Source organism: Labeo rohita, chromosome 13 (assembly GCF_022985175.1).
Source record: "Labeo rohita strain BAU-BD-2019 chromosome 13, IGBB_LRoh.1.0, whole genome shotgun sequence".
Classification (NCBI taxonomy): Eukaryota; Metazoa; Chordata; class Actinopteri; order Cypriniformes; family Cyprinidae; genus Labeo; species Labeo rohita.
In genome coordinates this window covers 410-24,764 of record NC_066881.1, presented here as the reverse complement: position 1 = coordinate 24,764, position 24,355 = coordinate 410, and the positions used below count along the sequence as shown (strand labels likewise).

Here is a 24,355-nt window from a genome sequence, read left to right as displayed (position 1 = left end):
AGTGTATTTTATTATGATTATGGAAAGGCTGCACTGTGAAGTTAACAACGCTTAACTGTGTGTTAACCTGACTCCTAGTCATACAGATACTCAAAACTGTAAACGAGTGCCTTTTATTTGCGTACATTCACAATAAAAACAAATCTTTGTGTATTTCTAAAATAAGGAAAATGGGTCGCCGCTTTCAGCAGTCTTCCTTTTGCACAGCACAAAAATGAGCCAAAAGTCTGCGCACTGGCTACTTATTGAAGGTTTTTTTTTCTTTCGTTTTGTTAATTAAGTAAAAATATTTAATGTATAGGCCTATTCATTATTTTTTTTTATATATATATATATATATATATATATACTAAATGATTATTATTTACTATTTAAAAACAAACAAAAGGACAGTGGGGGCGGTGCCGCGGTGGGCTATATATATATATATATATATATATATATATATATATATATATATCTATATATCTGCTATAAATTAAATGAATTTTATTTACACATTTATTCTTATTATTGTGTAAAATGTATTCTTATTATGTCAAACATATTTCATAATATACAACCCTATTTATTATTTGATTATTTAAATCTTGTTTGATGTCTTGTTTGAAAATTAGAAAATAAACGTGCTATAATTGTATATTTATACACGATATGGTTGTGTATATCTGTATATAATACACATTTTAAAATTGTATTGCATAATCTTGTTGCGATAGTCTGTCTTACTGGTATTAAGCCACAACACCGGTTTCGTCACTTGCTCACTGCGGCACCGCCCCCGCTGTCCTTTTGATATATATATATATATATTTTTTTTTTTTAAATAGTAAATAAAAATCATTTATTTCACTGAGAGAACAGACAGTACAATTAAAAACTGAATGCAGCTGCTCAATGCAGTGTGAGGATCAACAATCGCATCACACTTCCGGAAGTGATTTATTTAACGTTTTGCCTATAGCCTGTATTTTTATTCGTTTGTTTTGTTTCGTTTGTCGTACTGTTTTGTTGTTGTCCAGTCAGTTGATGGCGAATTGCCACCAATTGGAAAGTGAAAGTACAAACGGTCACACCCCGACTGCTGCTGTCATAATACAGACCCATTTAGAATGTTTACGTGCTTTTCTTCTCTTTCTGCTCCCACTCGCTGTGGTGAAGCAGTTCTGAAATATTGTTCTTTTAAATACTTTCCAGCATTTCAGAAACATACATGCAAATTACAGCAAAGTACAACGGTTAGGCTACCGTACAGTGTTCGGCAGGAGTCAAAGAGGTATTAAACAGTGAATTTTGAATCGATTTCTTCTCGTAAACTCAGAGATGACGGCAATTAAAATACGACACGACCAGTAGGTAATTCGGCTGTGGACTTTTACGTGGCCGGTGACATCCTGAATTCGGACAGCGATTAAATCTTCAACTACCCCCTGTAAATGGTGACAAATCACTTACGTCCCCATGAGAAACTATTGCTTTCCGATTAGGGCTTTACACTGTCCTTAGTGTGTGTGATTCATCACCATTCTCTGTTAAATCAGGTGCTAATAACTCTTTGCATATTTAATACAACAAATGGCATGTTATTCAAGGGCAAACACCTTTCTAGTGAAGTTCATCATAGTGTATTGAGTTTGTGCTCTCAAGAGTGTCTGTGGTTTCATTTGCAGTCACAGCCAATCACAGACACAAGCTCATGAACACAGTAGCCAATCGGAGGAGTTTGAGTTCTCACTCAAGGCCAGTTAAAACACTGGAGTCTGTGTTCAGCTCAGTTCATTTTCATTTACATCATTCAAATTTCCTGTTTGTCACAGATTTCATGTGTTTTGTTTCCTTGTTGCAGGTGTCAAAAAATTAGTAGGTTTTTTTTTTTTGTGAACTGAAGTTTGTTTAGAACCAGGTTATGCTGTACAGGTTATATTATCTGTTATCAGATATTACTGGATGTAGAATAAATGCATTATTGTTTTTTTTGTATTTTGTTTTTATCTGTAATGTGTAATGATGTGTCTGTATTGTCAGATTGGGATGTTGACCATCACTCCCTGCAGCGAGAGCGTATGTATTCATCTTTCGTTCTCTTCATTAACCGCTTCTGCACACTCGCTCACACCGCACGAATGTGAATCACGAGGTGTCGCCGATGTTTGTGTGCCGTAGGCCGCAGATCAGGAGTCTCGCGAACATCTGATCAAGCATCATTACGTGAGCCGCGTGTCGGAGCTCACCGCTCAACTGCAGATGTGTGACAGTAAAGCCGTCCACTTCCACGCTGAGGTCAGTCATTCACACACACCGACGGCACACTGATCCTTGAAAAAACACATACACAGATGAACTTGTCATGTACAGTTTCTCTGCAGGTTTACAGTGAGTTTTAGAGCTGGCCAGTATGATGATATATAACACTGAGATCCTCTGGATTCAGATGGAGATGGATTGTGTTTATATTGTGCTCGTATGTCTGGGCCACAGTGACTCGAGTAAATGACTGAGCTGTCAAAGACAATTAAGAGATTTCAACACTGGTCAGCTTTGTTCTAAATGAGAATAAACAATACTCAGAAATGATCAATAGACAGAATAGTTGTATTAAATGGAAAATAGCCGTTGTCACTGATGTTTTTCCCATATCGTATGATAACAGTATTTATTAGGATTATTCATTTACCATTAATGGGAAAGGAAATTAAGGCAAAGATAACTTTGTATATCTGATCTTAAGCAAGATACCTGGTAATTTAAGGCCCCATGAGTTCTGTTTTATTTTCCTTTAAATTCTGTTTTCTCATTCAATTTTTTCCTGGATTCTGTGTTTTATCATTTTAAATTTATAGTAAAAAATAGTGAAATTAATTAAATTAATTTATAAAACTAACTAATTAATTTTAAATGACATCAGTTAATTTTCAACAAAACACTGGATTTTAAAATTTTGTCAAATAAGATGCAGCAAGAAGTAATATTGTTATAAGTACATTTTAGTATACAACAGTAATATATTTCTGTTATTTTGGTTATTTCAAGTTAAACTGGACGTTTATTTTGGCAGGTTGTTGTGAAGGTCTTTTAGTTTGTTTCAGTGTGTATATTTACATTTACATTTAGGCATTTAGCAGATACTTTTATTCAAAGTGACTTACAAAAAAGGACAATGGAAACAATCAAAATCAACAAAAGAGTAATGAGATGTAAGTGCTATGACAAGTGTCAGTTAGCCTAACGCAGTACACGTAGCAAAGGTTGTTTTTTTTTTTTTATATAATAAAAAAAAAGAAAACACAGAGAATAGAAAAACAAAAAAACAAGCTAGTGTTAGATGCCTTACAAAAAGAACAGAGAAGCTGGTGTTATTTATTTATTTTTTAAGAAAACAAGCAGTAAGAATTTGAATAGAGTATAAGTCTAAAAGGACTAAAATTTTTTTTTTTTTTTTTAAGAATAGAATTAGAATAGAGAGTGCTAGAGTTGGAGGGTCAAATAAAGATGGAAGAGATGTGTTTTTAGCCGATTCTTGAAGATGGATTGAGTAGGGCAGGTCATTCCACCAAGAGGGAACATTTAATGAGAGAGTGATTTTGTGCCTCTTTGGGATGAACAATAATGCCCCGTTCACTTGCAGAATGCAAACTTCTAGAGGACACATAAGTCTGAAGTAATGAATTTAGGTAAAGGGGTGCAGAGCCAGTGGTGGTTTTGTAGGCAAACATTAATGCCTTGAGCTTCATGTGAGCAGCTGTTGGTAGCCAGTGCAAATTGATGAAGAGAGGTGTAACGTGCGTTCTTTTCGGCTCATTAAAAATGATTCTCGCAGCTGCATTCTGGATTAGTTGTAAAGGTTTAATAGAACTGGCTGGACGACCTGCCAAGAAAGCATTGCAATAGTCCAGCCTGGATGGAACAAGAGACTGAACAAGGAGTTGTGAAGCATGTTCTGAAAGAAAGGACCTGATCTTCCTGATGATGAATAAAGCAAATCTGCAGGACCAGGCAGTTTTAGCAATGTGGTCAGAGAAAGTCAGCTGATCATCAGTCACCACTCCAAGGTTTCTGGCTGTTTTTGATGTGTCTAACTGGATGGTGAAATTGTGATGAAATGATGGGTTTGATGGAACCACAGCAGTTCTGTCTGGGCAAGGTTGAGTTGAAGATGATGGTCCTTCATCCAGCAAGAAATGTCTGTTAGACAATCTGAGATGCGAGCAGCTATCGTCGGATCATCAGGATGGAATGAAAGGTAGAGTTGAGTGTCATCGGCATAGCAGTGATATGAAAAGCCATGTTTGTGAGTGACAGAACCTAGCGATGCCATGTAGACAGAGAAGGGAAGTGGACCAAGAGCTGAGCCCTGAGTTACCCCAGTTGTGTATGTGATGGTAGTTTTGTGTAAAGCTGCTGAAGTGACTCAGAGTTGCTCTGGAGATGAAGTTCATGTCCTCATATATTGAGACGGCAATCGCTGAAACACCGCGAGCGTCACGTATGTTTGAGTTTGTGTATCGGACAAAACCTGTGCCATTCATTCACACGGAGACATGCGGAACATGCAGACTTATTAGCGATGCTTTGACTGAACACTGACATGTTTGTTTCTGCTGTTAGATTAGACTGTTAATCCATATCGAGTAAAAAAGCTCATCATTAACACAGTAAACACTACAGCACATGCTGCTTCATTTGACGTGGACAGTCATGTCACGTCCAGTGTCACCGTCTTCTCTTCCAGTGTCGAGCCGTCGCCAAACGTCTGGCCATGGCCGAGAAGACCCGCGAGACGCTGACGGAGGAGCTGAAGCTGGCTAATCAGAACATCACGCGCTTACAGGTACTGCTAGCGGCAGCGCTCGTCCAGACTCGTCTGTAGTGGAGCGTGTTCGCTGACGTGTTCCGGTGTGTTTCAGGACGAGCTCAGCACCACCAAGAGGAGCTACGAAGATCAGCTGAGCATGATGAGCGACCACCTGTGCAGCATGAACGACACGCTCAGCAAGCAGCGCGACGAGATCGACACGCTCAAACTCGCCTCCAAGGTCAGTCCTCAGCGCTAGCACCCTTCACGCTAGTGCTAATGCTCGTTAGCATTCACATCAAGCAGCGTCTTTTATCTTTTAGCATTTTAGCTCAGAAATATGGTTTAGATTTCTTAAAGTAAACTTTTTAAACATTTTAAAACTCTACATGTAATTTAATTAAATTACGAATTGCTGAAAAGTGTGACAGTTGAGTGGAAATGAATGCAGATGTTATAGGAAATAAACTCTTTTAGCTAAACATTTTTAGTTGTTCAGCTGCTGATTCGTTACTGTTAGTTACTAGATTTGTCCACCAGTGATTTTCTATGACCTTTAGACATGTAAGAGATCAATGTACTGAAACAAAATACTGTGTTTCAGACCTTGTCCTGTTGAAAAAACAGCATATGCTGATAGGTAGGTTTTGATACTGGTTTATGCTGGTCCAGGACCAGCTAAAACCAGCAAAGGACCAGCATAAACCAGCTAAAACCAGCATCCCAGCATAAAAACCTACCTATCCAGCAAATGCTGGTTTTGTCAACATGGTGGTTTCCTCCGCACTGGAGAATTTGCTGAAACCAGCTGACAAAATAATTTATCTTCTACATCCTCCACATTATCAGACGACAACCGTTTGTTTGGCTTTTTTAAAGATTTATGACTTCAGCATCCATATTTGACTGACTTTTAATACATTGCTGGGTAATGTTGTAGTATGTCTACAGTTAAATATTAATGGATTATATGGTGACATTGAGAATTATGAAACCCAGGAGGTTTTGTTCAATTCGTGAGTTTTTGTAGTGACAAGCAAAATAATTATTAGTTGACACACTGACATGGTTAAATTTAAGGCCCTGATTTACTTCAAACGAAGTTTGTTTTCGTTTTTCATTTGGGTGCAAGAAGTTTGAAAAAGCTGACACAATGACACTATTACGAAAAACTCCTATTAGGATTCAGGAATTATTTTTTGCAGTTAAATGTCTATTATAGTATACAACATGAATTAAATCACAGATACTGATGTATAATTCAGGATTTAACTTTTAGGAGAAATTATTTTCATTTTACTACTGTAATCTTGCAGTAGATGAAAAGCACTAGAAATGTTAAAATAAGAGTTGTATTTGAGCTTGGTGTGCACCACAATACAGTACAGAAAAAAATAAAATACAAAAGTTAAATTCAGCATCCTCCGCACATTTGGCTAAATTTCATTACAGTACACAGGGCTATAGCAGTTTCTTGGTCTCCTGACACAAGACTTTATCTCTAGGCAGTCATTTCTCAGCTTTGCAAAAATGGTTACAAATCAAAATTTGACAATCACACATTTGAAGTTGTACAACATGTGCTACATTTACTGTAAATATAGAATAGTGAAAATTCCATCATCTAACGTACTGGTCCTGTATACTGTTATTACACTGTATGTGTAAGTATAAAACCCGTGTTGATTCGTCCAGCTCTCTCCTCTCTCCATTGTTAGGATGCAGAGATTCTTTGGTGTGTCATCAGTTTTGCTACCTAATGTTTAGCTTACTCTGTTAAACTTTCTGAGAAATGTGTCTTTGTTTTTAGCACTGAATGAATGGTTCGGGAAAATGTGCCGACTAAAATCAGTTATATTGTTAACAGTCGAGAAAGCTGCAATACGACTAGATTCTTACCTAACTCTGCTATCAGTGTCCGTGACCGGCATCATCTTATTGATTTCTTGTTATTGTTTCGTCGGATACGGCAAAAAGGCCTACAGTGTATCCATGATGAAAGTGGAGGAATAGTAAAACATTTATATTATCTAGAACTACTGATGGTGCTCCTAGCTTTAAACCACTTTGTTCATTTCCTTCAGGGATTTCATGTGTTGGTTAGATCAGACAACACAGCGATGGTTGCTTACAAAGTCGTGGGGTGTGCGCTCTCTACAACTTCGCAGTCCAGCTCCCAGACTAATCGTATGGAGCAGCACTCGGTTTCTATTTTTACAGGCAACACATATGTTGGGAATAATGAACAGGGAAGCGGATCTGTTGTCCAGAGGAAGTCCCCTGTATGGAGAATGGACACTTCACCCGCAGCTAGTGATTGAGTTGTTGCAGAGATGTGGACAGGCTGTCGTAGATCTCTTTGTATCGTGCAAAAACAGGCAGTGCCCTAGTGGGAGAAGATGCACCGTTGGGTGTGGATCCTCTAGCCGAACGTATTGTCGTAAGCGTTTCTCCACTAAGCCTCATCAGGACATTCACTAATTCTGATTGCATTGTATTAGCCAGTAAAATTGTGGATAGCGGAGATAATTCCACAGCCCTGGCTTTTCTAGTTGCACAGACCTTCTTTCTCAGGCGAATGGAGAGATATTTCATCCTGCCCTACACAAAATAGCTCTGTGGGCTTGGCTAATGAGAGGATGAACTGACTGACACAATTCAGAGTGAGTTCAGCCTCCACACACTCTCTATCATAAATGTTTGTATGATGGTGTGCAGAGAGACAAGTTCTTATGCTCTGTATCAGATGCTCTCTGGAACTATTGGATAAAGGTAAAGCCTTTTTGACTGTAAAGGTGCATATTTTCAGCATATCTCAGCATGTCATGTAGAGCTGAACTCAGGAATGAGTCAGATTTATGAGGGGAGCGAGACCGTTGTGCCCCTTGCAGCCTCCATTGGAACCAATAGGGAGTACTGAGCAGTGACGTCTTTCTTTACACACTGCTTTGTTGCTCACTCTCATTACAGCAGCGTGGGTGAGTGAATTGTATGCTTTGTCAGTACATCCTTTCTGGGTGCAGTTTGCATTGGATGGATCGTAAGCTACGCCAAGAACTAATCTGCTGTTTAGTCTCGTGGGTAGACAATTATTGGGGGAGACCTATTTCATGTCACGCTGTTCTCACTGGGTGGTAAATACGATTGTAATGTGTTACAAAGATGTACATTTTACAACCTACATCTGCGTTTCATGCTCACTCCATGAGAATTATAGCTACTTCCTAGGCATTGTTCAGGGGAGATTCTATTCAGGACATTTATGTTATGGCAAGCTGGGCATCACTGCACACTTTTGTAAGATATTATATATTGGATGTGACTGAGTCATCTCTGGCTCATTCAGTGTTTGGTGTGAGAGTGGTGCCATTCGCAGGTCATTCATATACTTTATATTTCAGTAAACACCTTGGTGCTTGTGTTGGCTGCATTATATTGTTAAGTGCATGTTTTGCACTAGCATCAACACCCTGATCACTTGTTATTGTCACTTTCCTCCGTGTGTTGCTTACAGCATATCTGCAATGTAGGAGTGATCAGTGTGCCATAGTGAGATACCGAACAGAATAGAAAGAGAATATAACCCTGATTCTCTGATAACAGAAGTGAGGTATCTTACCTCATCGCCCTTCTTGCAGACTACGCGGTGAAGATGTGCGGAGAACGACGCAGCAGCGAGCTGCAGTGAGTGATACACCAGAGAGGCAGGACTCCCTGATCGCTGCAGCAGTTGGTCTGTCAGTGTGACCGATGTTGTGTAATTGGTGCTTCTGCCGTCGATCACGCCTGAGGCATTCCTATAGAGAGAGATCTCACTTCTGTTATCAGAGAACCGGGGTTATGCAAGTAATGTTTTGGCACTGTTTAAAGGGGTGGTTGATTGTGATTTCTCTTAACTTAACTTTAGTGTAATGTTGCGCTTTGAGCATAAACAATATCTGCAAAGTTACGTCACTGAACGTTCAGTGCAAACTGAGATATTGTCTTTTTATGATTATGGCAGTTTATTGCCTACAAAAATGGCCTGTAAGGACAACAACAAGCTACTTCCTGGGTTGGTGACATCACAAACCCACATATTTACATAAACCCGCCCCAAGGGGTATACAAAGGCAAACGACAAAGGGGTGAGGCGAGAAGAGGAAGAGTTGTTGGCATGCCGTCAAAACTGGGGTGCACGAAAAAAATCTATTCATATATGAATCGCAATTCTGTCTTCTAACGATTCTAATGGATTCACAGATTTCAAAATCAGTGTTGTAAAGCAGTGGTTCTTAATCCTGTTCCTTGCGTCTCCCTGCTCTACACTGCTCTCCTTCTTTCTCTCTCTCTTACTCAGATCATCAGCTCGTCAGCTCCATCAGTGCACTGTGTTCCAGTTACACACAATGCGTTTAGACGGACTTTTTTTTTTTTTTATGTAGCTACGAGAAGCGTTAAACATGAAAGCACACGCAGTTGCCGTGGTACTGAGCAACACTTGCTGGCAAACACTTCTTATTGTTACAAAAATACTGCAACGCAGTCACTTCTTCTTTTGTATTGAAGCCTTAATCAGAATAAAACTGTATTAAAAGCTAACATAAGCAGTAGCATTTACAAATAATAGTGTATCTAAAATTATGAGACTGCGAACAAAAACATACCATTCTGAAACGTCCTGTAAGAGTCGTGCTTGCACAGCTTCTGTGTGATCCTCCTCACTAATATTCTCTGGGTCTCATCCAGGCTCAAATTGATAATTAGTATCAACAATGCCATTGTTTACAGTTGAACCGAAGCACTTGCACTAAGTGGTTTAGTGAATCACAACACACTGGGGCAGCTAACCAATCTGAACCCATTGTGTATTTCTGAGGGAGGGGCTTCACAAAACCAGGAAATCAACAGAGCATTCATAAGACAAGGGACAGAGCGATACAGAATTATGTCCTATGTATTATGTCCTTTTTTTTTTTTTTTTTTTTTTAAAATGAAGCATTAACACGTTAGACTGCACCCCATGAACACAAAAAAAGTCAACCACTGAACTGATGTGAACTGATCATCTCCCTCGCTTTAGTTACAGCACAAAATAGACATAAATAAACATCTGAAGGCATGTTAAAAGAGAGCACAACTTACCAAAATGTGTATCCTGTTTCATGTAATCGCTTAATCAGTGTTTCAACCACAGAAAGACAGCAGTGTAGCAGCTTGTAAATAATGTCACGTAATGTCAAATATTTGGTGACCATAATCTTGTTAGTCAGCTAGATATATGTACCATGTAACATTCTTTATATTCATATTTCATTTATTTAACCCTTGTGCAACCTTTTGGACATTTTTGTCCTTTTCTGTCTTGTTTTTTGTGATAATTTCACCTGTTTTATTGCCAGCTGCATGCATTTTGGCACAGGTTTGTGTATTCATTGTGGAATTTTACTACTTCACCTCCAGTTTCCTTTAATAAATGTAAAGTGTCACACTCAGCACCATTTGGACAAAAATGTCCCCATTGAAACCCATTAAAACTGCTATTTTTAATCACAGTGCCATTCAACTGTAAAATGATGCTTTTTTTGTTAATAGACTTTAATTTTAAAGCCTTGCCAACAGAATGAAATATTTTACCAGATGGTGCCATTTTTTTCAGGTTTGGCCAATAAAGCAAATACTCACTTTATTCCTGTTTTTGCATATTATAGAGCCATTTGGATAAATAATGCAGCTATAATTGTGTGGGTGTGTTTGTATGGATGTCCGAGTGTGGTTTGTACATGTCATATATAAAAAAAAAAAAAAAAAAAAAAAAACATTGTGTGTGTTCTTGTAATATTTGAGAGGAGAAAAACTACTGCAAATTGCAAATCCAACCACTGTGTGCACCAGGGGAGTTTTGCTGCCATTTTATGGGGAAAATTTGACACTGCGCCCCAAACAAAATCTTACTGAAAGCTCTTTTTTTTTGAGATATCAACCTCAAATTTGGAATACAACTTGTTTAGATTTATGGCTTTGGTTTTCTAACAGGTTTAGAGTTCAACATGTTTCATAAAATATATATTTTATATAAAATATAAAATATGCTTTATATAAAAGCATTTTCATAAACTTAAACCCCTATAACTTTTTTTTTTTTTTTTTTAATTTCACATTTTTTTTCTACTTTTTCTACTTCGTCAGTAATCTGCCATGGGTCTTCTTTAAAACGAGACCAAACTTAAGTCTGTGCTCCCACACTTCAAATTTATTTACACTTTTTTTTTTTTTTTTGGACATGGACACTTTTGCATTTTTGTCCATTATGGACTCATGTGTAACTTTTTTTTTTTTTGATTGGTGCACAAGGGTTAAATAAATCTGTCAAGCTTTTATGACAGCCACCATTTAAATGTTTATATATTAAAAAACGAATTGAAGTAGAAATATAATTATAACTTGATTAATAGTGATTATAACTTTATAACTTGATAAATTATAACTTTCTTACAAAAACGTCACTGTAATATAAATGTTTGTATACAACATAATTTTAACCGTCACTATTATAGTAATGTGGTACCAACTGACTCTCATGTAAATTTTACAGCATTTGCTGAATTTTTTTTTCCTAGAGAAAATTTGCCACATACTGCACCTGATATATATATTCAGAATAATCCATTTTGAATCTGAACTGAAATCCAATCAAATCGCAAGGTTGTGAATCAAATTGAATTGTGAGATTTTTGTTAATACTCAGCCCTAATAGGAATTGTGGGCCCTCAAGATCACGTTCAGCGAGGGCGTGGGGGAAACGGGCCCCACACATCAATGTCCTGCGTCACCACTAGTTTCGTCTCTAATAATGAAACTTTGCTCAGTCTACAGAGTGATGTGTGACGTTAAGTGAAATCTGAGCTGTGTTCTGCTGGACTCTTGCAGGGAAACTCAAAGAAGAACAAGAGCCGATAATGTGGACAGACGTCTGTCTCAGTGACGCCGAACATTCCCACACCAAACTGCAGACATGTGACAGGAAGCAGCTGATCTCCAGAGGAACCCATAGCTGTGTGTGTGTGTGTGTGTGTGTGTGTGTGTGTGTGTGTGTGTGTGTGATGGTGGAATTACAGCGTCTGTTTCTCCTCACGCAGATGTTGTCTGTTACTCATACACACTCAAGTCTGTTTTAGTTCTGCTAAGAAGCACGTGTGAATGATTCGCCAGGTAAATCAGTGACGTGAAGAGGTAAAATCACAGTAAACTTGTGTGCTGATTTTCACAAGAATATAATGAACAAAATCTTCCAGATGAGAGGGGTCCATGTGAATCAACACACTGAATCCACAGTGATTTTCCTGCTTCATTTCCTCTGAAAATAAACCATGTTTTTATGCACTAAATGTATTGTTGTTGTCTATAGTTCATGAAGTCATATATCACAGATGGAGATTAATGTGCAGTGGAGTATGATGTGAATCTGTCACTGAAACCATTCAGCTCTTGAATGCTCTGATAGTTGATGAAGAGCAGCGTGAGTGTCGTGATCATCTCATCAGAGTCTCTTTTATTTCTCTTTGTATGGATCTGTTTAGCAGCACAATGTACTGGATTCAACCAAAATCAAGAAAATAAAGCCGTAAACTCAACCCTTTTGCGTACAGTTTTTTCATTTTAGGGTTTGTTTGCACGAGCCTAATGTTCATCAAAAGATGACCAAACAGTGGACTAAAAATAAAAAAAGGGTACGTTTTTGGGAGCTGGAGTTCCTCCCGTTCTCCAGATTACGATTCCTACTACGGCTGCGGCTGAGCTCATGAATATTAATCAGGTCAATCTGTCGTTGTCTGTGACCTACTAGAAGAAAACGTTCGCTTATGAATATTGATGTGATGCTGTAGCGTTATCTCGTGAATATTAATTAGGCTGTTGAGGTTGATTGGTGATCTTCCGTGCCTCATGAATATTAGGTGAGTCCTTCGCCGTAGTAGAGCGGCGGAATCCGCTTCCCGTTCGGGATGTTTTGGCTGGAATCTCGTCCGCTCCACTTATTTCTGCCATTTTGAGAAAACAGCGTCTGGACCGGATCATTCATCTAAAACCATGAGGTGACAAAATATTTCAGACACACGCACACAACCGCTGTTTCCACTTGTTCTGCAGCTGTTTGCCGTTGTTGTATGTAGTTAGAAAGTTTACTGCAAACAAAGAGACAGAGAAATAGCGGATCACACAGTCCCTGAAGTTCATCAGAATCCGTTTTAATCTTGACTGCGAGGAGAAGACGAGACTTTGATGAAGAATATATTTTTAAACCTCCAGCAGTGTGAGAAAAGTGAGCCAGCATGTCTTTTAGGGTTTTTTCCTCAGGATTGACCGAGTTCTTTGTTTGTAAGTTCATTTCAGAGTTCACTTTATTCTGTCAGAGCAAATGTGACTCTTTTCACTTGGTGTGTTGAGCTGTCAGTTGTTTGTGATGTTGAATTTTTTGCAGCACATCAGTAAAAAAACTGTGTGTGTGTGAAGTTGATGTGGTTAAACCGCTGCTGGCATCATCTGGTCAACCATCTCAAGACTAGATGATGCAGGATTACCAGAGGAGTTGGTTGCTAATCGCTTAACTTAACTTGTTCTGGAGAAAAACAAACAATATAATTCTTGTTCACAGTCGCATCAAAACATCAGGTTCTGCGTCACTGAAGTTTTTCACGGAGACACAGGAGATGATTGGAGTGATTGCACAGCTGTCCTGTAGGTGGCGATGCGCAACAAGAATGTAATTCAACATCATACAAATGAAGAAGAAAGAAATAAGCTGTTTTTCTGCTTAGCATCTGTTTCCATGCTGGAATCGGTGCTCTATGACTGTGTTTCTGGATAAGCACAAACGCTTGAGTCTCTGACTCTGAAATTACTGAGCTGTTGTGTCCCTGAACTATGTATTTAATAACAGGAGGGGCCACAACTTTATGCTGCTAAAATGGACAGTGTGTTTCCCAGTGTGTAAAGAACACATAGAGACAGATGTGTCTTATAATCCATTGGGAGGAACTCAGGAGATGGTGTCCGTAAGCGTCAGTGGTTCTCAAGGCCAGTCTCTGTCTTATTTCACACGTCTGATTCAGATCATCAGCTGCTTAGAAGAAACAGGAGCTCAGCTGAGGAGCTGTGTCTCATTATACAGCCGCGTGTGTCGTTATGGCTGCCTCTTTCAGAAAAGAAGTCAATTATATAATGGTTACGTTTCTGAAATGAGTCGTTCTTGATGAAGTCTGTGAGCTCTGGAGTGTGCGGCCTTTGACATGAGACGCCGCACGTGTGCGTCAGATCAGACGTGCAGATCACCAGGACTGACACACTGACACACAGCATTTAGAGTTTAACCTTGAAAGACCCAAATTTAGACAGAAAAAAAGGTGAAAAAATTATTTCACCATTTATATGTTGTGGTTGTGGGAGGCCTCTAATGCAGAAAAAAATGAGTTTTAACTTTTTTGATATTTTAGTTTTTGGTGAAATGTTGTAATATCGCAACATTGGGCTCTTGGGGAAGCAGAATTTCAGTGTTTTACTCACTATCTGAACAAATGTACATCTCGAGGTTTTTTGCAGGGTGTAATGCTTCTGTAACCTTGTATCAGTGGCCTCTATGAATATATAAAATAATAACCACAAAATAATGATACAATAAATCATATTTTATGAAAATTTAATTTATTATAAAATATATGCTCAGATTATATTTACAAAACCTAAACGAAAACTTTAATCACTTGACTTTAAACTTTCATCACTTGTATCAGAGTTCATCTCAAAGTCACTCCTCCCATGTTGGACAGCACCAGTGACATCAAACACATACTGTGTGAAGAGACGGTCTTTCCTGGCTGATGGCATTCTGAAATAGAAAAAAAACATTTTTTTTTTATGCTAAATCATTTCAATGCAAATCAATCCCAATCAAACTTACACATTGTGAAGGATTCACCCATTCCACTGAATTCACACATTACTGTCTGAATACAGCTTATTGTGCCCTTGTTTGTCATGCTAATAGCACTGATACCCCAAATTACAGAACATTATCACCTGTCCCTCATGCGGCAGGCAGATATTTGGGCAAACAAGCAAACCCCAGAAAGAAAAGTATATTTTATAAATGGTAAGATACAGATTTCAAAATATTGCTACACAAATTCTTGAGAAAATAATTTAAAACTTGTGAATGATCAAAAACAGTATGTTTCTACTAGTTTTTTTTTTTTTTTTTTTTGTACATGGAACAGGTGAGAAGCACAATTCATCCATGTAATGTGTAAGGTGCACAGGCAAATTTTGCTAACCCTTTAACCCAATGTTGCAAAAATACAACACTGACATAAACAAGCTCATAATCTAAAATGATCAAAGCATTCAACAAGACTCTAATATCTACATGATCTAGACATATTATTAATCACAGAAAAAAAAATATTTTGGGTATTTTACTTACTTGAATGCTGATTTATCCAGTCCTGAAAAACAAGATGGTGTGACTTATTTTTAACATCTAGCATCCAATTGCATTGGAAGGCTGAACAATAAGACCTAAATATGGGTTTAGAGAGGAAAATAAAAGAACAGGGTTTTTTTTTTTTTTTGGTCAAGTTAAAAATGATGTAATATTACAAGAGTGGGCCGTACAGGGTTAAAGCAGACAACTTACATCATTCAACAACAGCAACAGAAATCTAGCTTAACCTGGAGAGCATCAAAATAAATTCAATATAACAAGTGAAAACAAATACAAAATAAATATATACTGAGTAATCCACTATTTTGTAGAGGGAGGTGAAAATGGCAATTCAAGTTACAGTGGCTAAAATGACTTCAGAAATATGGCAGCATCGTGTTATTTTTACACAGAGATTGGTAGGTCCTTTAGTAAAATATGTTGTCCTTAGCAGTCTTTGTTGCATTATGTGCCAATGGTGACCATTCAAAAATGGTAAAAAAGCTGTTTTCTCCAAAGTTTGCCTGCCTGTAACGAAAGAAGCATTGGCTAAAGATATCTTAATGTCCTTTTAGATTTTGAGTCTTAACAAACTTTCTTTTTGGCATCTTCATTTTTAAGGCGCTGTATTGTTCAGTTCCAGAGATAATGGAATCTTAACGGGGCTCCAGGAATAAATAATTCAATTACACACATTTTCAGTGGTAAAAACCCAAATGTGGGTACACTTCTTTTCTTTTAAAGATGAATGTGTGAAGAACAAAAGAAATGTTGAAACTCGAAATGTATCTTGTTTCCTTTTATCAAAACAATTGCACAGATCCTACTTGACTGAGTGCCATAAATATTCTTTTTCCAAAGTTTGCATTCCTGTAACTGTAAAAAGAGTTAAAGATATATCCGTATCATTCTAAACGAAATAGTGGATTACTCAGTAAATATACATCCATGACATTTAATATTTTAGCTTTCATTGCTATACATGTTTAAATATTTGAAAAAATTAAAATTAAATATTTGAGCCAGGGACCTTTGTTTATGTCGACATGGAATGACCCAATTATAAATTTTTGTAACCGGGGCAGGAAACCACTTCTCACAACACGCTACTAAAGCAGATCCTTTTTATGCTCAAACAGCAACATTACACACTAACTGAAGCTGAAAAAGTGTAAAAGCATATTAGAACCCCTTTCATGAAATGACTGAGCATGCAGAATGTTAAGTACTACATGATCAACAATATAAACAAGCATTTCTTTTTGCCCCATTTGACACCCTGGATGTGTAAAGAGTCTTATAACATCATCCCTATGAGTGTCAGTGTGCAGCAGGGTGAAGGGTTGGTGTTTCCTGTGTTTATTCATTTGTCCCTGAGGAATGTGAGGATAGTCTGTCATGCACAAGACAGTTAAGAATCTCTGGAGCCCTTCAAAAAGACTCACTATCGCTCTCTTACTTAAGTACAATTGCTGCTTTCAATGTTTCCAACTAAGACACCCAGTAATACATCCCATGCTAATGTGTGTGTGTCCTCTCTCTGCAGAGTCAAAGCATCCCATGTGTCCATGCTTGTCAACACATAGTTATAAGACAACATTACCAGACTAATCCACTGGTTTGAAACTCATTTAGATTTGTAAGTACCTTATTTGTATGTGTCTATTTCTATTTCTGCAGAAGACTGTGCACACAAGAAGAGTAAAACGATGTGCTCCACGAATCATCCAGCCAACTGGGTAACGTTTGAAGATGAAGGGACGACCTTCTCCTCACCCCAGAAATCCCTGCGCTCTTCTACATCAAACTCAGGTTCAATACCTCGGCCCAACGGGTTAAAACTTGTTCTGCCATCCCTGGGGAGTGAATCATGGAGCTTCAGCTCTTCCATTGAATCCCCTTCCATGGATTTCAGTCTCAATGGGAGCTCATGTGTGCCCAGCAACACTCCTCTGAACACTCCGGTGGCTCTGACTCCAGCGGGTCCATCTCCCTTATGTTACGCTCCTCAGGAGCAGCCGGACTTCTCCAGCGGTCTGTCCAGCTTCTCTCAGAGAGGCTCCATAAAACTTCCTGAAGGTTCTGCTTTTCTCAAAGCATCTCATGATGAGCCAGGGCATTTTAACCCCTTCTGGGGGGAAGCTGAGCATAAACGAGTGTCCTGGACCTCATCGTCAGACTCCGACTCTGGACCCAGTTTGCCCCGTTTCTTCATCCGTACCAAGGACGGCAATGAGCCACCCCAAGACCACCTTCAGTACTCCTACTCCTATATATGCCATAAACTAGAACAGCTGAGAACAGAGGAGAACCAGCAGGAAGGTGATGATGGGAAAGCGGAAAAGGAGAAGCGACCTTCAGGCTTAGGTGCTGCAAAAGATCAAGTGATGAAGAGAACTCCGTCCGCCTTCGTCCCACAAGGATTGTTCCTCGGTCAGAGGAGACACGGTTGGTCCTTGATGCTTCGGATCCCAGAGAAGAAGAACCGCATGTCTTCGCGCCAGTGGGGTCCCATATACCTGCAGCTGCTGCCCGGAGCGCTGCTGCAGCTCTTTTATGAAAAGGGCTTGGAGAAACCCTTCAAAGAGTTCCAGCTGCATGCTAACTGCGCTCTCTCGGGTCCAAAACTCGAGAGTTACGGAGAACCGCGCAAGATCGCCACGCTGAAGGTCGAGCATGTGTCGTACGTCGAGAGAAAGCGCTATCATCCTAAACATGAGGTGACCCATGAACCGGAAGTGGAGCAACTCTTGAAGTTCGGCACCACAGAATACGGAGACTTGGAGAACTTGCTGGTGTCCATAGAAGAGGAGCTCCTGCGGTTACCAGTGCCGCACCAGCAGCACAAACACTACGAAGAGCAGGAGTTGTCCTTGCAGATATCTGACCGTGTCTGGATGCGGCAAAGCAAGGACGGCGCTGTTCTCGAGTGCACGGCCATAACGCAAATTCACTGTCTCGCCTTCTTGAACGGGGCAGTGGAGTGTTTCCTGGCACTGAATGACCTGGGGCTTCTCAGACAAGCCCCCGCGTACGGTTCTGATGAGGAAGAGGACATCTGGATGGAGATTGCTGACTACCATTTCCACCGGTGTGTCAGAGAGGCAGAGTTTGTAGACAAACGGCTGATTAAGTTCTGTCCTCCGGACGCTTGTCGAGTGGAGCTCATGCGCTACAGGACGGTGCCCCTCTGCTGCGGGGAGCCTCCGCTCTCCATTAAAGCCGTGGTGACTGTGCAGGGTGCCTGCGTCGAGCTCCAGGTCTTCCTCAATGTCCTGTCCAGTTTCCCATCGCCTACAGAGACGGTCTGTGAAAACCTAGTGGTTCAGGTGCCGTTCCCCGGCGACTGGGTCAAAGTGCCCAACAGCATGCCGCTGCTGCGACAGAAGTCTCTGAAGGCTCGCATGAACAGAAACACGTGTCTGGGCTCAGCGCATGTGGCCGAGTCTCAGTCTGTGATGCACGTGTCTGTCGGCACGGTCAAATATGAGAATGTGCATCGGGCCATCGTTTGGAGAATTGAGCGGCTTCCACCAAAGAACGTGGGTAAGAAAACACAAAGTGGCGCCCTATTTGAATATCAGTGGTGGGTATATTATCATAGGTTAATGAAAAATATATACATTATATGTTACAATTTTATCTCTGTGAGGTAAAGATTTTGAGTCAGGACTGCAGACTGAATCAGATGACTTGTGTTTCCACTGCATTGCAGACGTCATAACAGTCCAAGGAGTTTTGACACGACAGAAGTATAAAATATGGAAATAGTAAAACACATTTGTTTCCGGTGCCTATTGTCAGAGTCAAATATACCATTTAAGTAAATCATTTTCAACTTTAGATTAAATGGAAAAAAAAACTTGTCATGAAGCAACTAATGTTCGACAAATGAAGATCAAATTTGGGTTGCTTAAATTCTAATTTAAAAGAATTTAAACCCCATAACGAAGTCAGATTTATTGGATGTATTGGATAACTCATTAAACCAGTAACATATCTGACCCTTATTGAGGCAGGTTAACAACAGGGAACCATTTTTTTTTTTTTTTTTTTAGATATGTCTAACTCAAAATGACCTACAAACTGAAACTGATGGTGAATTCATACTAAGAGTGTTTGGATTGACCCAAGGAGCTCACTAATGGAGCAAACAGTAACATGCAACATACCAAAAGAAAAAAAAAGCATTTACTTAAAAAAAAAAAAATAAATAAATACTAACACTTGAATTTGAGTGGCATGAAAAAAAAAATATAAAAATCAATTTATATATCAATTTATGTCAATATATCAATTTAAACAGGACTAGTTCCACTGAAAAACTGGAAATAAATTCCCTCAATATGAATGTTTGTCAGATAAATTACATTTCTCTACATTGTAAAACACTGTACATTGTAGATAAATAGACATTATCTACGTGTAATATAAACCATCCATTTTTTTGCTGGATTGCTGAACCTGAATTATTGGCATTACACACATATGAAAACGATGTGTTTGTGAGGATATATCAGGACACGCATGGAGTTCTGTGTGGAGTGCTTAAAGATTGACTGCTGAACTTACAAAGACTGTTGTCTTCAGTCGATTCTTGTGGGATCTGCTCTTGAAATTTGATGTCTTGCTGATAGTTTGTTTTTGAGGCATTTACTGCTGCTAGTAACCCATAGTGCTGGTAATCTCAGGTGAGGCTCAATCTAATGGAACGGCTCTTATTTGGTCATTCATATGTCCGTAAGGTCGGTAAATCTCACAGGTTTTGTGATTTGTCTTCTCCGTTAGCTCTGGAGCAGCTTCAGTCACTGTCGTGTAAGCTGGAGTTGGCGTCAGATCAGGAGATTCCCGCCGACTGGTTCCCGTTTGTCAGGGTTGAGTGTGAGGTGGCAGATGCGGTGGCGTCCCACACCCGCGTGAAATCAGTGGGCATCGAAAGTGACGTTCAGCCGCAGAAACACCTCAGTAGCAGGGCGTACTATCACTGCCAGGTGAAGAAATGTTAACAGTCATATGCAGTGTGGTATTTCATACTGGCTACTGCTTCAGTGTTGGCTCTTTTAGTGAATACTTGAAATCGTTTACTATGTGTCTTCTGTATTTCACTTGTCTTGAAGGTGGAAATTGAGAAGAAGCTGATTGAGGCCGAGTCGGTGAAGCAGTCGAGCTGCGCGACACAGTGATGATGGAGGACGCCGGATCATCTGCGTTCATGTCGCTCGTTACAATAAAACCAGCAAAAGGGCTCAATCACAGATTTCTTATTATTATTGGTATTTTTCTACCATCATTTCTTATACAGAATTCACCCTCCAGTATGCCAACCATCTAGTGTTATTAGGTAAACAAATTTTATTAACCATGAAAATAATGCAACCTTATATGTAAATGTATTTTTCCAAAGTATGTTAATATCTATAATGGTCTTATCCAACAAGTTATAATATTGCTGCACTTTACAATTCTGACTCCATTTTAGATTCATATGGGACTGTAAGAAATATGGGAACATGCATATACATACACATAAAATGCACCTGTCTGACAAATGTTTGCAAAACATGCTTTTGCAAAACATACATTTTACTAGCCTCGAGACTTTCACATGTGCAATAGGATTTTTTTTTCATGCAAGCAGAGGAGCATTTATGTGCCTACAAGACACTTGATCTGAATGTGCATGTGACAGTCTCAGGGCTTTTACTGCAAGTGTCACTTTAGGGCCTCAGTAGTGTGTGATCGCCTAGGACGGTTATTAACATACACTTATGCATTCATCATTATTTATGTGGTTTCATGAAGTCATATTGTCCTAATAAGAGTGTGCATAATAAAGAAAAGCCCATTTGTTTTACTCGTCACATGTCTGTCACTCTCATCTCCACTGCTTCATAACCTGCTGACACTTTAAAACATATTCACTTTATTTTTCATATTCGTAGTATTTATGGAATGTTTTTGTCAGTGATTGGCACTCATCAGAGGCTTTGTTCACACTGCAGGAGAAATACAACTGTTTTTCAGACTGTTCAAACTGCAAGTTAAATGCTGACCGATATCGCTTCAGTTACTGACCTAACCTCGGTTCCCTGAGATAAGGGAATGAGGGTTGCGTGAAACGCAATGTTTTACTCTGTACTAAAGCTTGATTCGTTCACGTTTGTGTAGCTGCACAAACCAATGGCGCTTTAGACCTCCAGAAAGGGCAGAGCCGACCACTACATAAGTCGGCTTGCAGCACCATTCATCAGATCATTCGACTGAAGCGACATAGATTGAAGAAATAGATTATGCAGTGAGAGTTGCCTTCTGAGGCGAAGAGGTCGACCTCTGTCTTCCTGGAAATCTCCTAAATGTTCCAAACCATTTGAGGATGTAGCGTCTATTCGCCTGCGGCTACATTGCCTCTGGACAGCATGTCTGCACCAAGGTTCAATCTGCGAGGAGTTAAAAAACCAGAGGAGTTCTTTCTGTGGCCAGAGGAGGAGGTGATGAGCCATCCTGTAAAGGGGGTGAGACCTGAGACTGCCTTGATGATTGATGTAGGCTACCACTGTCATACTGTCTGACTGGACTAAGACATGGTGCCCTTTTAAGGCTGGGAGGAAGGTTCTCAGGGCTAAGAAAACGGCCTGCTTCTGGGCGGAGTCTAGAATAGTTCCCAGAAGGGCAACTTGCTGTCTGGGCAACAAGTGTCTCTTGTGCGGGTTGATAACCAATCTGAGACGCTCCAAGTGGCTGAGTACCACAACTCCCTGTGAATGATCAGCCCCCTGGCTAGGACTAGTTAATCGCTGACGTAATTCAGTATGCAGATTCCCATCTGTCTCAGAGGGGAAAGACCACATCTGTGCATTTCGTAAAAGTGTGGGGCCAGAGACATTTCAAACGGAAGGACTGCATACTGATAGGCCGCTCCCTCGAACACAAATCTCAAGTACGGTCTGTGATGGGGGGCTATGTGAATGTGAAAGTTTGCATCTTTCAGATCCACCGTCACTCTCATGCAAGGGACCCCTGCAGGAGCCACACTTTTGGTGCGACATTTGCAACAATGTGTGCTGGAAATTTGCTCTCAGGAAATGCTCTAGAATGTGCTCTTCACGCACCAGATGTCGGCGGGGAAAATCTTCACTGCAGAGGCTTCTTTAAAGGCGGCGGGCAGAGTGGAACTTCTTTTTTGGTGTCTTCCTACGGCTTCCTTGCAGAGTCAGCGGAGAGATGGTCCTTGTCGCCGAAAGAGAATGATCTGATGAATGGCGCTGCGAGCTGACTTATATAGTGGTCACCTCTGCCCTTTCTGCTGGGCTAAAGCGCCATTGGTTTGTGCAGCTACACAAACGTGAACAAATCAGGCTTCAGTACAGAGTAAAACAGAAGATTTCCCCATAGCGTTTCACACAGTGGGAGAGACTGTTCGAAAGGGAAATTTTGTTTAGGAATAAAGCTGTAGTGCAGCAATTAAAGTTTTTTTTTTCTTGTTGATCCTTTGGATAAATGTTGATTTGATCTGCAGCACAGATGTATAGAAACATCACAAACCCACAGCCAAAACTCAGGTATTTATACATGGTTCCTATTCTATCTGTCAAATAAACCTGTCATATTAAATTATGTATGTTGCAGGCTCCATAACAAATTGTTTTGTTCCTTTTTTGTAAGTCTTTTTTTAATTTATATACACTGTCCTCCAAAAGTTTGGAAACGCCCTAGAAAAGTGGGGTTTTGGACAATATTGGCATGAATCCTTTTTAATTCGTAATAATTTTGCACCGATAAGGGACAACACAAACGCCGAAAACATATTTTATTACATAAACAGTTTATACATAGAAAAAACTTACATTTTTGATTGATCAAAATATCCAGCATTAGCAGCTTTTACAGCTCTGCATAATCTGCGCCTAAATTCATTGTGTTCAATCAATTGTTGAAGCTATTAAGGTGTGAGGACCCAAAAATCTTTTAAAAACCTGGGCCAAGTTTAAACCAGTAACCAGGCGTCACAGCTGGCAAAGGCTGATGAGAGGGTTTGAGATACTGGATTTTTGACTTTCATGAGCTGTACGCTCTAATCATCAAAATTAAAACAAAAAACTTTAGAAATATTTTACTTTACATGAAATGAATCTAGAATATATGAACGTTTCTGTTTTTAAAATAAATTAAAAAAATTTAAAAAACTTTTTTGAAAAAACTTTTTCATGATATTCTAATTTTATAAGATGCACCTGTATATATTGCCATTATTATGTAATCAAACTGAAAATTATTATTGCTGGTCTTCAATGATAATGTCAAGTTACTTTAATGTATTTGCACCAAAAAATGATAAGGATTTATGCTGATATCATCCAAAACCAACTTTGCCAGGGGTGTTTCCAAACTTTTGGAGGGGGTTGTATATCTCTCTCTATATATGATAAATTATGTTTCTGATCAAAAAAAAAACTGGGTACCAGGTTTAATGATGTTTCAGAAGTAGTTGCTTTTTTCTCCATTTGTGAGAAAAAACGCTCAACCACTTGACTGTTGATACGGCCCGCAAATTCAGGAATAAGCTCAATCCTCCTTAGCACATCTTTCTCATACTTGGTGTTCTGCTCATGCTGTTTATCATAGAGCACATAATGCTCAGACAATCCCCATTTGCATTAGAACTTTTTTTTTTTTTTTTGCCTTTATTAATCATGAAAGACAATGTTGTTGGAAATATTAGATTTCCATGTCTAGCCAGTCCTCAAGCAAAATTTTAAATTGCTGTATTTAGAATGTGCTGCCAAGTCTATATAATCCCTTTTTCACTTTACGATTTTCTTTAGCAACACACAACACTATTCATCATTCCACAAATGTAATTAGTAAAAAGAGCATCCCATGCTTTAGCAAATATTTTGTCATAACCACTATGATTCTTTATTTCCGTGCAAAGTTGCAGAATGAGATCCAGGAGTCATGAGGTTTTTTTGTTGTTGTTGTTGTTTTTTTTCACCTTTCACCTCTTCCACTTGTCAAACAATAAACTAAAATTAAAATTGTATTTGTATTTAAAGACTAAGAATAAATTCATTTTGGTGGAAGCCTTCATTCCACAAGTCTGTCTTTGG

The 24,355-nt window shown here is 39.2% G+C and overlaps 2 protein-coding genes and 1 long non-coding RNA gene across 4 annotated transcripts in view; 2 read left to right on the top strand and 1 right to left on the bottom strand.

The window, feature by feature from the left end:
- ppp1r21 (protein phosphatase 1, regulatory subunit 21) overlaps positions 1 to 12,405 on the top strand; it is a 30,138-nt gene extending 17,733 nt beyond the window's left edge. Inside the window, exons 19-23 of the mRNA XM_051125841.1 lie at positions 2,026 to 2,061; positions 2,164 to 2,280; positions 4,730 to 4,828; positions 4,905 to 5,033; positions 11,702 to 12,405. Coding sequence (XP_050981798.1) covers positions 2,026 to 2,061; positions 2,164 to 2,280; positions 4,730 to 4,828; positions 4,905 to 5,033; positions 11,702 to 11,731 — 411 coding nt within the window. The 3' untranslated portion in view covers positions 11,732 to 12,405. The remainder of the gene's footprint in view (positions 1 to 2,025; positions 2,062 to 2,163; positions 2,281 to 4,729; positions 4,829 to 4,904; positions 5,034 to 11,701) is intronic.
- A 329-nt stretch (positions 12,406 to 12,734) lies between these two features.
- LOC127175468 (stonin-1) lies at positions 12,735 to 21,102 on the top strand. 2 transcript variants are annotated; one of them, XM_051126549.1, is made up of 4 exons: positions 12,735 to 12,864; positions 16,929 to 18,794; positions 20,037 to 20,239; positions 20,366 to 21,102. In XM_051126549.1, exons 2-4 carry the CDS (start codon positions 16,958 to 16,960, stop codon positions 20,429 to 20,431), a joined length of 2,106 nt encoding a protein of 701 aa, XP_050982506.1. In that variant the 5' UTR covers positions 12,735 to 12,864; positions 16,929 to 16,957; the 3' UTR covers positions 20,432 to 21,102. The 2 variants fall into 2 exon arrangements, with proteins under 2 accessions (XP_050982506.1, XP_050982505.1); XM_051126548.1 differs by having other exon boundaries at positions 12,766 to 12,864; positions 16,932 to 18,794.
- On the bottom strand, positions 14,489 to 15,501 carry LOC127175469 (uncharacterized). The gene is made up of 3 exons (XR_007828994.1): positions 15,462 to 15,501; positions 15,249 to 15,343; positions 14,489 to 14,654 (listed from the first exon to the last, which is right to left on the bottom strand). It is a non-coding gene; the product is annotated as an uncharacterized LOC127175469 (long non-coding RNA).
- Positions 21,103 to 24,355: the final 3,253 nt, after the last annotated feature.

Coding starts and splice junctions, on each gene's coding strand:
- LOC127175468 (XM_051126549.1), top strand. CDS start 16,958: ATGTGCTCCACGAATCATCCAGCCAACTGGGTAACGTTTGAAGATGAA. Junction 18,795..20,036: donor GCTTCCACCAAAGAACGTGG/GTAAGAAAACAC, acceptor CTTCTCCGTTAG/CTCTGGAGCAGCTTCAGTCA. Junction 20,240..20,365: donor GGGCGTACTATCACTGCCAG/GTGAAGAAATGT, acceptor CTTGTCTTGAAG/GTGGAAATTGAGAAGAAGCT.